This window comes from Artemia sp. Qi Xiang Cuo, chromosome 12, assembly GCF_049724085.1.
Source record: "Artemia sp. Qi Xiang Cuo chromosome 12, ASM4972408v1, whole genome shotgun sequence".
Lineage (NCBI taxonomy): Eukaryota > Metazoa > Arthropoda > Branchiopoda > Anostraca > Artemiidae > Artemia > Artemia sp. Qi Xiang Cuo.
Window position 1 is genome coordinate 13,850,818 of NC_142805.1, and position 13,115 is coordinate 13,863,932.

General features: G+C 35.9%; 1 protein-coding gene across 1 annotated transcript in view; it reads right to left on the minus strand.

Moving 5' to 3' along the window:
- Nucleotides 1-13,115, minus strand: part of c11.1 (maestro heat like repeat family protein c11.1) — a 211,503-nt gene that overhangs the window by 52,304 nt on the left and 146,084 nt on the right. Inside the window, exons 17-18 of the mRNA XM_089097791.1 lie at nucleotides 4,498-4,986; nucleotides 1,713-1,924 (exon numbers count right to left, since the gene is read on the minus strand). Of these exons, the coding sequence (XP_088953917.1) occupies nucleotides 1,713-1,924; nucleotides 4,498-4,986 (701 nt within the window). The remainder of the gene's footprint in view (nucleotides 1-1,712; nucleotides 1,925-4,497; nucleotides 4,987-13,115) is intronic.

The following is a 13,115-nucleotide window of genomic DNA, read 5'->3' on the forward strand; positions in this document are numbered from 1 at the left end:
TATCAATTACATCACCCCCAATTCTCTCAAATTTACAAAATTATTGACATATCTGCTTTCCCAACACAGATCTGCTCAAAATACTAAACTTGAACACTTTCCAGGTTAGAAGCACGTTCATGTTCCCCAAATTAAAAGGCATACCCTGGATTATTATCAAAAAAATGTTTGTTTTTTTTTATTCGGGCTTTGCAGTCAGGAAATAAAAGCCTCCATTTTCATCTGCTAAACTTATTACTATTTCTTCACCGAATTTACCCTTTGCTATTAAATTACAATCTAAATATGTAAACTTATCTTTCACTCATTATAAACCCCTTTTATACCCTCATTCAATCTCTGCATTGTTCCGTCACGCGTCTTCCGTCACGCGTCGTCACGCGTCCACCAACTTCACGTCTAGACATAGATTCTTCTTCTTTAAATAATCACTTGTCCTATCAATAAGATACTGCACTTTATCCCTTGATTTTGCCACAAACAATATAGCATCCCCAAACATGAACACGCATAAGTCACACATGTCAATAACCAACATCAGTGCCCTATTTGCCTTTAAATGTTCGAAAAATTTATTTACAAAAAAGTTTTAAAGTAATTTCAGAGAGTGATGGACATCCCTGTTCGAAACCCAAATTTGACCAAATCATAACGAGAACTTTCCTGTTATTTTCACCACAACATTTCGCACATCATATACTCCAATCAATAACCTAAGAAATAAATATAGTAAGCCAATTGTCAAAAATGAACATTAACAGATCCGTGGTATAAATGTCCAATGCTCCCCTCAAACATAAAATGCCATCTAAATTAAAAATAAACTGAATTAGTTTTAATATTAGAATATATGATCAAACCTATATTGAAGTACTGTCACATTAAAATAAAAGTATTTTCACCCCCCCCCCCTCCCAGGAACCCACCTCAGGTCTATTCACATCTGAAAACCGCGATTTTTCATGATTTTTTTGGTTGTTTCAAAATTATGGAGTAATTAGGGCGGTACCACATTTTCATCATTGTTGCCACGTTGAACTGTGAAAATAAACAAGCAAAACTAATTTGCTATACATGACAACGCTGTTCGTCTCTAAAAATTCAAACATGAATAGTCTGTTGAATGACTGCACCTTTCAAACACAGTTGCAGTTTCATAAGCTGTTTGGTCCCATTTAGTTATTTTTCTGATATTTCACCCACATTTCTTTTTTTGGCACCCACTCTAACTAAAAACTGCATGACTGCATATTGGCGTCTTTTTCATGAATTCCAGATTTTCCTGACTTCTGAATTTTCCTGAATTTCCTGATTTCCTGAGTTCCAGATTTCTCTTTAACTGAATTCCAGATTTTCCCTGATTTTTTCCTAATTCCCTGACTTATAAGGATATAAATGATAATGTAAATTTCCACTTAACTTATTAAAACAGCCAGATTTAATTTTTTGTTTAGGTTTGAATTTAAATTTTAATGTCCTTGCTACTCTCACAAAAAAAAACACATTATTTGGAAGAAGAAGAAAAAAGGGAGAAATTTTGAAATTTTTTTAAAGCTTGTGGGAGTTGTTTTTTTCTTTTTGCTCGACATATTTCTATGAATTTAAAACTGCACAAAATCAAAAACTGCTAAAACCACTGAATGTTAAAATTGCACACATGTCAGTAGAAAATACAAATTCCATGGTGCATGTAATTGCAAAAAAAAACTTACGTAAAAGGATTTAGCTTATAGGTTTCTTTTTTCGGTGCTAAAAAACTTTTCTCTTGCTTATCACTTGGGGATGGAGGGGGCATAGCCGACACATTTGTGTCGAGAAAGCAACCGGCCAACAACAGTAAGGAGCCAAATGTCTGAGCAAACTGGGCTTCAAGAGTTTTGTTAAACTCAATTTCAGTAGCCATAACACCCACTGCTATGACTGTCTGTAAAATAAATTGGCTATTAAAAGAGGCAGATTTGGAAAAAGTTTTAGAGCCGTCCAAGGGCTAAAAGTACATATACATGACCTCAGTCTTAGTAGTAGTCACTTCAGAAGCAGTTGCTGTAGTAGCAGTAGTGGTACTAGTAGCCGTAGGAGTAGCAGTAGTGGTAGTAGTAGCAGTAGCATGTAAATATTTTCTTTTTGGTTAATTGTTAATCCTGCTCTAAATTCTCCAAAAGTTCCAACTTAATACCCTCAGTCCTTTACGCCCTTTTGCTACCAAGAGCTACTTTGCAATATTGCTAATCGGGTAGTTTATAGAAGAAATTAATTGAAACTGGATGCCCGTTACAGTGACGCTGCGAACCCGTCACAAAGTATACCAGTGAATTCTGGAAAATGACTGAATACATCAACGGCAAAAAGGCTTCAGAGAGTCCAAGAATTTTCCCATTCAAATTCTTTACAGCAGACTGAAGCAATGTATCAGTTTCGTTTGCAAGAATTCAATTCATGGAGGGAGCAATAATTTGGGAGAGGGGGTTAAATTTTAAAAAAAGATCATCATCAGTAAAGAAATTACTGAAAAACAAAAACACAAGTTGGGATCTCTGGGGGTCATATGTCTACGCCATTTCTAAATGGACTAAGGCTTAATAACACTTAATAATTCAATCTTGTCATGTCAAGATATTGACATGACATATAATTCAATCTATAGCAATGTCAGGAAGTTTGGAAGTGACAAAACCTAGCATAGACGTGCTTTATTTTAGAACGTCTCTATAACTCGAATTTCATTTAAGGTTTCGTCAGCAGGTATTTTTTTTTCTATCTTTGTGATAAACAATCGTTTTAATTGAAAAACGTGTTTACGACTGTTTTATTTGCATGATTTCGTTTTTCTTTTTTTTAAATGCTTACAATACTGTAGTAAAACCCAGATTTTTGAAGAAACTTATCAGCGACATATTATTAATATTAGCATTACATATTAAACTTATTATTATTATTAGCATTACATATCAAACTTATTATCATAATTAGCATTACATATTTGAAGAAGTCAGAAAATGTGTGTGATTTCCATGGAGATCTTAAAACGGTTTGTTTTCGGTGTATGATTTTAGAAAAATAGTTAAATTGAACTTCATTTGCTCTCAAGTTCCCACCCAAAAAACATGGAAACAAATTGTTCAATTTTTTGTTGGATGGAAACCGAGATTTTTCGGGTGTGTTAGCAGGTGGAATGAGTTGTTGTTTGGAAAGTTTGTTGCGACCAGGAGCTGGGCAAGTGCCGATTTTTTTTTCCCCTTTTTTAAATTTTACTCCTATGTTTATGGGGTTACTCTAAACAAGCAAAAGCTAAAGGAGGGTTAAATATTCTGTTGTATTGATTTTTTTAGTGTTTTCTTTGTGTGTTTTTTGTTGTTGTTTGTTTTTTGAACAAACCCCATTACGAAAATAAATATAAATGGAAATTAGCTGAAAACCAGTTTACTAAAAAAAAGCTGCAATCCATCTAAGTCGAAAAGCGAATTCAAAAATACGTCAAACATTTATTTCCATATTTATTCCACATATCGTTGATGTCGAGGCATAACTGTGTATATTGCACCTAGATAACTCCCATATACACGGTCTTTGCTTGACAGAAACACAACGACGTGTAATTTTCACACCAACCGAGCTTCTTTTTAGAGATAATTTAAATTATAAAATTAGCAAGACTTTGCAAAAGGATGGAACATCATCCAATATGGGACGACCCCCCCCCAAAAAAAAATGCAATAAGCATATTCAGAACACACCGAGAGGCCTATGATTGGCTTTTTAAACCCCTATCTCATTAAAATAAAAACATGCCATTTTTACTGTCAAAATATTATTCTGGATGAAAGGGAGTAGGGCGAAGGCAGTCAAGCAAATAGTAATTACTAAATAGTAAAAGTACTTAATAAATAGTAAACGTACAGGCACGTTAAGAAAATAAACGTATATAGTAGGCCTATCTGAGATAATGTTTAATCAATGAATCAGTGAAAAAATATACGCCTGGACAATTATTTTTATCAGGCTAAATAGGCTAATATCAACGGGAGATCAATATTAGTTTACTGCTTTTGCACAAAACTACAAAATGGTATTAAAATAGTCGAAAGAAATATAATTTCTGCTAAATCACCGACACTCATTTTTAGTTTCCTAAAATATATCGCTGTTTCTCCAGTTTCAATTATATCTATTTTCATATATTGCTATATTTTTATGTATCTTTATATCTATTTATATATTTATTGTTTTCATTAAATCTATTTATATATATATATATTATCTATTAGATTTATCTTTAGTTTTATTTTAACTAGATCTACTTTATTTAATTAGATCTATTTATTTTAATGGTTATATTCTCCTGAAAAAAAAAAATAGGTGGAGAGTAAGAACTAAAGAAGATAAAAAAAAAAGCTTACTATAGAAGCATAAAATATAAAATAATAAAAAAACAAAAAATACAAAGACATCATAAAATAATAGATCATATAAATGAAACAAAAAAGACTATTCACTTACCGCAAGCGGCCTGTGAGCCACAATTTTCCCATCCATGGGTAGACCATGATCATCAAGAACCTGTCCTTGGCCAAGGTAGACAATGAGGTGCTTCAAAATCTTTGCTCCAAGACTATGATCTGCTGCCATCATTTTAAAGCACTTCTTCACATTCTCATGAAAAGGCAGGGTATGCTGAAGCAATTCATTTACTACACCATCCATATTATGCTTCCCCATTGCCATCACTCCTTGGAGAACGTACAAAACTGTCTTCTCGTTCGTAACCCTCGGCAGTTTGGCAAATAGCAGCTTCAATGTGTCACCTGTCCGTAAGTGGAGCTCCGTGCCACGCTCAGAGAGAATTGACCAGATTATTATTGATATACCACGCGAAGATGACTCACAAGGATCTTCTAAGCTTTTTGAAAGATACTCTATAAATAGATTTAAAGAACCAACTGGAATCTGTGTACTTGCGATTTTAGCAAGAGCATGGGCCACCTCAACCTAGAAAAAAAAAACTTAGAAAGTAAATTTGAAGGAATGAAAACTCAGAAGATAAAGTCAAAGACGACAAACGCCAGTCAAAGAAAAAAGAATCAAAAGTACGATAAAAGCTAAAAAGTGTAAACCCCTGGGGAGAACTCCACATTTTGGTATAAGCAGGGTTTCACCTTCAGGTCAGCAGTGGACGCCAAAGGGTTGCCTAAAGTTACACTGAAAATACAATCACCTGCTTTTACATTTCCAGCTTAGTAGATGTCTCTGGATTGATACCACACATAAAAAACTGACTTAATCGTGGCTTTCAATTAGGCCACGTTTTACTGATGAAGGATGACACATTGTTTGATTTTTTGATAATCCATCATAAACGAAACGAAAAATTAGGTCCTTTTCAAATGAGACGAAAAAAGGTCATATGGAAGGATTTAAAGTAGATCGAAACTCAATAGTAGGGGGTAACGAAGCTTCGACTATATTAGGGCGGATGAGGAGTGCACGCAACCGTGTTGGTCCCAGGTGATTCGGCGTTACATCGCCTTGTTAGTGATAGCAGTAGTTCACTCTCAGAAAGCTTTCGGTTTGGTTAATCATGATATAGTTATCAGCTAACTTTTGAATGAATTTCACGTTTGTCGTTTTTTTATAATCATTGCCTCCTTTCTGTCAAACAGTTCCAAACATGTCAAAAAAACTAAATAATTAACCAATTATTTGATAATTCTGGAAAACATTTTAACTAGCACTGCTAATGGTTGTTTGGGCCAAGAAGACTAATTTGACAAATGATAAACACAAATAAACAAAAAGTCAAACCTTCTGTTACTCTACCTTAAGCTTATTTTAAAAACTTAGATGCACAGTAAACCATACAGCCTACTCCATGTTTATATATCCATTGTTCAGCCTTTTCAATATAAGTGTCCCACAGAGCATTATGGTACAACCGAAGGAGAAAAAATTCTACTACTAACAACTCACTGCAGCACCAAGACACCAGAGGCCAACACAGCCTCCCTCTTTACACCGAAGGAGAGCAAAATAATAAAATAAAGCCTATGCAAAAGAGACCTCTTAAGGCCATTTTAAAAACAAAATGCCAGACGCTTATGCTTCAAGAAGGAGGGATTAATCGCCATGCATGACAGTGTCGAGTCTCTTTACACCATCTTTGGCCAAAAGGCTTTAATCAATTCCAAAGTCCAGGAACTATTTCCATTATCCTCTCTAATACAACCAAATTAAAAGTCACCTTTCAAAATAAAAAGGTCAAAAGCTTAAAAGCACTCCAATTCATGGTGGTTGTTTTTGAAAAAATAATAAATAATTGTATGTAATTCGGTGTGAAGAAGGGAGAGTTTGTGTGTGGAATTTAGAGAAGGAGTTAGAGTGAGTCTTAGTGTTTAATTTGGGAGTATTTTTGTTTTGTTTTGTTTGTTTTTAGTGTATAAATGGTAGGAAACCATATGAGTCACTTGTGACGTAGCCGGAAGTGTCAGTGTGCAGGGTTGCCGAAAGTGTCAGTTTGCAGGGTTGCCGGCTATTAAATTTTGGCTGGGGAACCTGTAAGTCTTAATTTTTTTTGGCATCGAGGGTTGCCGTCCGGTAAATTTTGGTCGGAGGATTTGCGTGTCTAAAAGGAAGAATAGGTAAGTTGAGTGTTGGCGAGAAAGTTAGTGTGTAAGTGTGAGTGTAGAATTAGGTGGTTGTTTTCATTATTTGTGATTTTTTTCTTTTTTTTGTATTTGTTTGTGATTATTGTTAAGAGAAAGTAAAGGAAAGTGTGTAAAGGAAGTGTGAGTGAGAGTTTGATAGCGTTTATTTATATAGTAAAAAAAAAATAATAAAAAAAAAAAATTTCAAGAAGTACGGTTGTGTTCGATTTCAGAATGATGGAAGAATCGATCCTAAATGAAGTACGAGAAATCGACATTCATCGGTTTTTCAAGGAACTGGGCCTAAACACTGGAGTAGTGAAAGCGATCGACTCCGATAATCTTAAGAGATTCGGACAGGTGCGAGTCAGTATGAAATCGGTAACGCTGGCAGATGACCTCGTATCAAAATGCAAAACGAATGAACCGAAGATGCGATTCCAAAAAAGCATATATCCTGTAAATGTGGATAGATCCGGACGACGCCCGATCGTTGTCCAGTTGCGAAAAATCCCAGGAGAAGCTACCAGTGAGGACATAAAGAAAGAACTACAAGTTTATAGAACTGTTCTAAATATCGGAAGGAAGGTATACAGTGGTGACGAATTTATAAAAGTCTACATTGGCCGAGCGACCGCATTAATGTACAAACAAAAAATCGCGAAGAAAGGAAACGAGGACAATTAACAGCCAGTGAAAAAATTGAAAAATTATGCAAATATTTCGGTCAAGACCTCCGCTTGACCGTCCTCAGTGCAGAATAAAACTGATAAAATATAAAAACCAAACCTTAAAATAAAAACACCAAACTAAAATTGGACGACCCTTTCCTAGTAACGGTGAAAGGGTAACTGAATAAAAAACACAAGTCTAAATGGCATTTCAGAATTTCATTTTGCGTAAAGCACTTTTAAAGGCTGATCGCTTTCCAGTTTGATTGTTATCGGAGACTCTATTCGATTGCACAATATAACTTTGTGGATGTATGTAAAAACGATCAGAATTAATAATTTTGTCATAAATGGGACTTAGAAAAATTTCTCCAGTGTCTCTATTGAGAGCTACCTTTTGGTGAATGTGCTTTTTTATTTCAACTGCCTCCCTGAAAACTTGCGTGAGACCTTTAACGGGGGCAACGATCGAGGCCTCGTCAAACAAAATGAAATGGTGTGGATTCTCGTACACATGTTGCGCCAAGGCGGAATCAAAAACCTCAGGCCTTTGGCGTAACCTCATTGCCTTGTCGATTGAAGGACTTGTGCTCAGATAACCTCTCCCCCAATTGATGTTGGGTTCTACTAACATAAAAACAGCCACAAGAACAAGGAATTCTATAAACACCACTACCCAGAATGGGGCTGGTTTTATCTTTGCCGTTGTTAAAAAAGTTCTGTGTAATATTTGAATTTTTAAAAGCGACGCTAAGTTTATGTTTTTTAAGGATTCTTTTCAATTTGTCACTCAATTTTGGAATGTAGGGTAGAACAGTGAAAATTTTCTTATCATCCACCAATGGGACGGTATCTGTTGGAGCTTGTGGACCTGATGCACTCCCCCCTGCCTTTTTTCGTCTTCTGTCTATAATGGTCTCAAGTAATTTTATAGGGTAACCATTGAAAAATAAAATGTCCTTAATATAGTTCAATTCTGAGTCTATGTGAGGCTCTGAGCATATTCTTATTACTCGGTCAACCAAAGAAATAACAACTCCTCTTTTTATGCAGGGAGAGTGGTTGGAGGAAAAATGCAAATACCTATCGTTATGCGTAGGCTTTCTATAAATGGAAAATTCAAGGTCAGGAGACTTATTGAAAATTAAAACATCTAGGAAAGGAAGTTTGTGGTTATGTTCTAGTTCTAAAGTGAACTGAAGGTTAGAGTCCAAAGAGTTTAGATGAGTTAAAAAGGAGTTAAGTGACTCTCCTCCATGCTCCCACAGAGAAATAACATTATGTTATTTGGTTTGGTTTTTAAATTTTTATCAGTTTTATTCTGCACTGAGGACGGTCAAGCGGAGGTCTTGACCGAAATATTTGCATAATTTTTCAATTTTTTCACTGGCTGTTAATTGTCCTCGTTTCCTTTCTTCGCGATTTTTTGTTTATCATGATTAGCCAGTGTGGTCTCAGAAATTATTCATTAATGTACATTGAAACGCCAATACCACCGTCTATCAATATCTTCGGTGGGGATGAGAAAATAAATGTTTTTTACCCTGAGCAACCCAAGGCCTGCTACATATGCCACGACGAAACTCATGAAGCAAAAGATTGCCCTAGAAACAGAAGAAAAATGAGAAAAAACAGTGTTTTAAGCCCAAATCCGATTGGCAGACATTTTAATAAACCATGGGGAATGCCTAGGACTGTTGTAAGTCAGCCGTCAGGCTCATGCAGCGCCCTAGAGGTACTACGGAAATTGACACCATCGACGGCCGTAGATCTTATTATAAAGATCACAGAGTATATTTTAAAAAAGGATTTATATAAAGCTAAATAAAATGAAAAAGCGCAAAACGACCCTGAAGAGAAAAATGGAACGAATCAACCAAAGAAACTAGAGGAAGTCCAGAAGAGAACCCTGAGACCCCCTACCGCCCAAAGACCTTCCGATATTGTTCATAAACAAGTAGTAAAGATAAAAACACAAAAAAGGACTCACAGCTATGTATCCATCGGTTGTAACGAAAACAACCAAGCAAAAGAAAGAAAACAGATGGAACAGAAAACGAAACCAAGTCAAACAAAGGAAACGGAAAGAAATAAAAAACTGAAGATATTTTTTGTCAGTTTTAGAATTTTAGAATGAATTTAACAATTGGAACCCTGAACTTAAACGGGCTAAAGCAAAAAAAACGTCAGGAAGTCTTTACGAAGTATCTGAAAGTATCAGGTTTTGATATATTAGCAGTCCAGGAGGTTGACACTTCTCGTGTCTGTGGAATAGAGGCAAGTGGTTATTCATTTCTCTCAACAAGTGGATCTTTCGACACAGGTTTTTTCTTAAAGCAGGATATTGCAGTGGACCCGGAGAATTTCAAGTTTGAAGAAGATGGAACCGTATGTAGCCTCCAGATTGAAACCATCACGCTTATAAACGTGCACATGCCTTCGGGAAGTAATAACATCAAAGCCAGAGCTGATTTTATTCAGAATATCATACCAAGATACGTCCCTGGAACTGGATGTAAATTATTGATGGGAGATTTCAATTGCGTAGCCAGAGAAGAGGATGTGCAAACAAGAACGGGGACGAGTCTCAAAAAGAGAGTAAGTGAAGATCTGAAAAGCTTGGTAAAAGCATATGATTTAACAGACATGTGCATTCTAAAGAAAAAGAATGAGTCTTCTTTCACCCGAATCGGAGACCAAGGAGCAAGTAGAATCGATAGGATTTACACATTCAAGGAGATGGAAAATTCTGTAAATTCCATTCAGCATGAGCACGTTTTATTCTCTGATCATTACGCGGTCCGAGCAAGTATAGGGGATGTAAATAGGAAAACAAGTTTCAGGAGAGCTCCGTATTGGAAACTATACCCTGATACTATCAAGGATAAAGGAAACAAAGAAATAATCCGAGAAAAAAATCCAAAAAATACTCACAGAACGACAACAAGATGAAAGCCACCTAACAGCATGGATTAAATTTAAAGAACAGATCGTAAATTTTCTAAAATACCTACAAAAGGAAAGCGAAAGAGAGCGGTTAGCCCACGAACGATTTCTAAGAAAAGTCCTTAGCCAACTGAAAGATGAAATAGACCAAAATACAGGCGATCCGATTTTCGAATACCATGAAATAAGGCGACAATTAAAGGAAATCGAGCAGAAAAGATTTGAAAACTGGACAGTAAAAAATCGTTTAAACGATTTATATGAGGGAGAACAAATAAGCCTGGCGACAATCTTGAAAGCTAAAGGAAACGAGAAGGAAGCAAAATTGACAGAATTAAAACACATGATGGAAAGATAACAGATGATCACGAAGAACGAAAAAAGACGCTATACGGTTTCTTCTCAGAGTTATATAAATGGAAAGGAGCAAGAGAGGCAAATGCTTTTGATGATTTTGAAGCGAAGCGAAAGGTTTCAAAGGACGAGAATGAAATGTTAAGTCAGCCCATAACTGAAGATGAACTAAAACAAGCTTTAAGTTCTACTAACACAGGGAAAGCCCCAGGAAGAGATGGTTTAAGCTACGATTTTTACAAAGTGTTTTTTAGTGAAATCTCGGAAATCATGTTATCAGCAATGAACGAGATGATACGTGAAGGAGCTACACCGGATCAGAACCTAGCGATCATCACATTAGTGCCAAAAAAGGCAGAGATGCAACATACCGAGAACTGGAGGCCCATCACTCTACTGCCCTGTGATACCCGATTATGCTCTAGAGTACTCATGAACAGACTCAGAAGGTTGATGGGAAATATTTTGGGAGAGACCAAAAATGGGGGCATAAAGGGTCGAAAAGTCCAACATGTTCTTGTAATTTTACGCGACTTACTCCTTAGAAGAGAAGAACTATCAGAAAGTAATCTCAAATGAGTTTGAATATGCGTTGATTTTATCAAAGCTTTCAACTCGGTAGTCCGGGAAGTCCTATGGGAACTGATGACGGCGAAGTATTCGTTTTGTGGTGAGTTTGTCGTTTTTTACAAGAACCTATACCGTGGCGCAGCGGCGAAAGTGGTGGTAAATGGAAGCCTCACTGAGGAATTTCCCCTTGAAATATCCCTCCGGCAAGGTGATCCAAGCTCTTCATTTCTCTTCGAGATCTATCTCGACCCGTTGATAAAATACATAGAAGCCAGAATAACGGTTATCAGAGTACTGCCAACTTTAGTTCTCAAGTCTGAAGCTTGTGTGGATGATGGGAATTTCTTCGCCGATGGAGTGAGTGACATTAAAACAGTAATGCGGGGCCTAGAATGGTACGAGAAAAATTTTGCCGTCAGGACTCACAAGAAAAATAGCAAGATCCTCCCGTTAACAAAAAGTGCAAAGGCGAGTTGGATTAGGAGCTTGGAAAAGGAAACTTGGCTGGAAGTCAGTCCTACAGTAAAGACACTTGGCGTGGAGTTTTCAGTCAGAGGAAATTGCTGGCAGAACGCATGGGAAAAGAAAGTACTCGAAATTCAGTGTTTGCTATGTGGCAAAGATAGAGGCAGGAATCTTTCGTTGTTCCAGAGATCAACTTTCGTCAACATGTATTGTGTATCAAGAATACTTTATCTGGCCCCAGTAATACCCCTCCCGGAACCTATAGCAAAGAAAACTGAAACCTATATGTGGCGTTTTATATGGAGCGGTAAGTTAGAAAAACTGAGTAAGAAGTTGCTCTTTCGCCAAAAGGAATCGGGAGGTCTAGGAGTACTGGATTTTAGAAAACTGTGCCAAAATATGCTTGCTAGAATGAAACTTGAATTTTTAAATGGACCACAAGAACACTTTCAAATGACCAGAGAGTGGTTGGTTCCCCTACTAAACAATCCTTATTCAACAAATTCAGACACAAACGTCCCAGTTTTCATGAAAGATTCTTTCCCGATATTAGAGCAACTGCAAGAGAAGGGGCTTCTCATGTCAGATAGTACAGAAATAAAAACTGAAATAACCAGGATTTTAACTCCCGAAGAGGAAAATAACGGATATCACGTAAAAGAAAAGAACCATTTGTAAATTTTGAAAATGCCTTTAGAAACCAACATTCTTTCCCCATGGAACCAAAAGGGAGAGAGCTTATGTTTTAAGTCATAAATTTGATTCTGCCTTACCGAAATAGACTGTCACGTTTCCTGAGAAATGAAGATAAAAAATGTTCTTTTTGTTTTAAAGTAGTTGAAGATAGTTTAGACCACCAGTTTATCAAGTTTGATGAAAATAAGGGAATTTTTCAGTTTGTTCTAGATTTAAGTGAAAAGTGCGAAAATGAAGTTCAAAGTGATGAAGAAAAGAAGAAGCTGGTGAAATTTGACATAAATTCGGATTTGGATGTGAAAAAGAAAAATTCTCTGTCTTATATTATTGGAAATATGTGTTATTATGTGTGGAGTAGAAGGAAAAGAAAGAAAGTAATGTGTTTAGAGGGTTTTAGGAGTTTAATTGAGAAGAAAATGGAATTATTGAAGATAAGAAATGAGTGGAGAGAGTATTTTTTTTTATTGTGAATTATGAATTTTTTTTTGTAAATATAGTGGGTGGAAAAAGAGAGTGAGAAAGTAAGTAGTGGAGAGAGTTTGAGTTTTTTATTGGTAAGAGATAGTTTTTTTGCGTGAGTGAGTGAGAAAGCAGCGTTGCCAGTAAGGTAGTTTAAAGAAAATTATTGATAATTGTTTTTTTGTTTTTTTTAATTAGCAGCCAAAAAAGGAAAATATAGGAAAAAAGTAAAAAAAATGAAGTTTAAAAATGGGGTTTGGTGGTAATTTCAGCTTATTTGTTTTTCGTAAATATTAGTGTGTTTATTTTTGTGTGT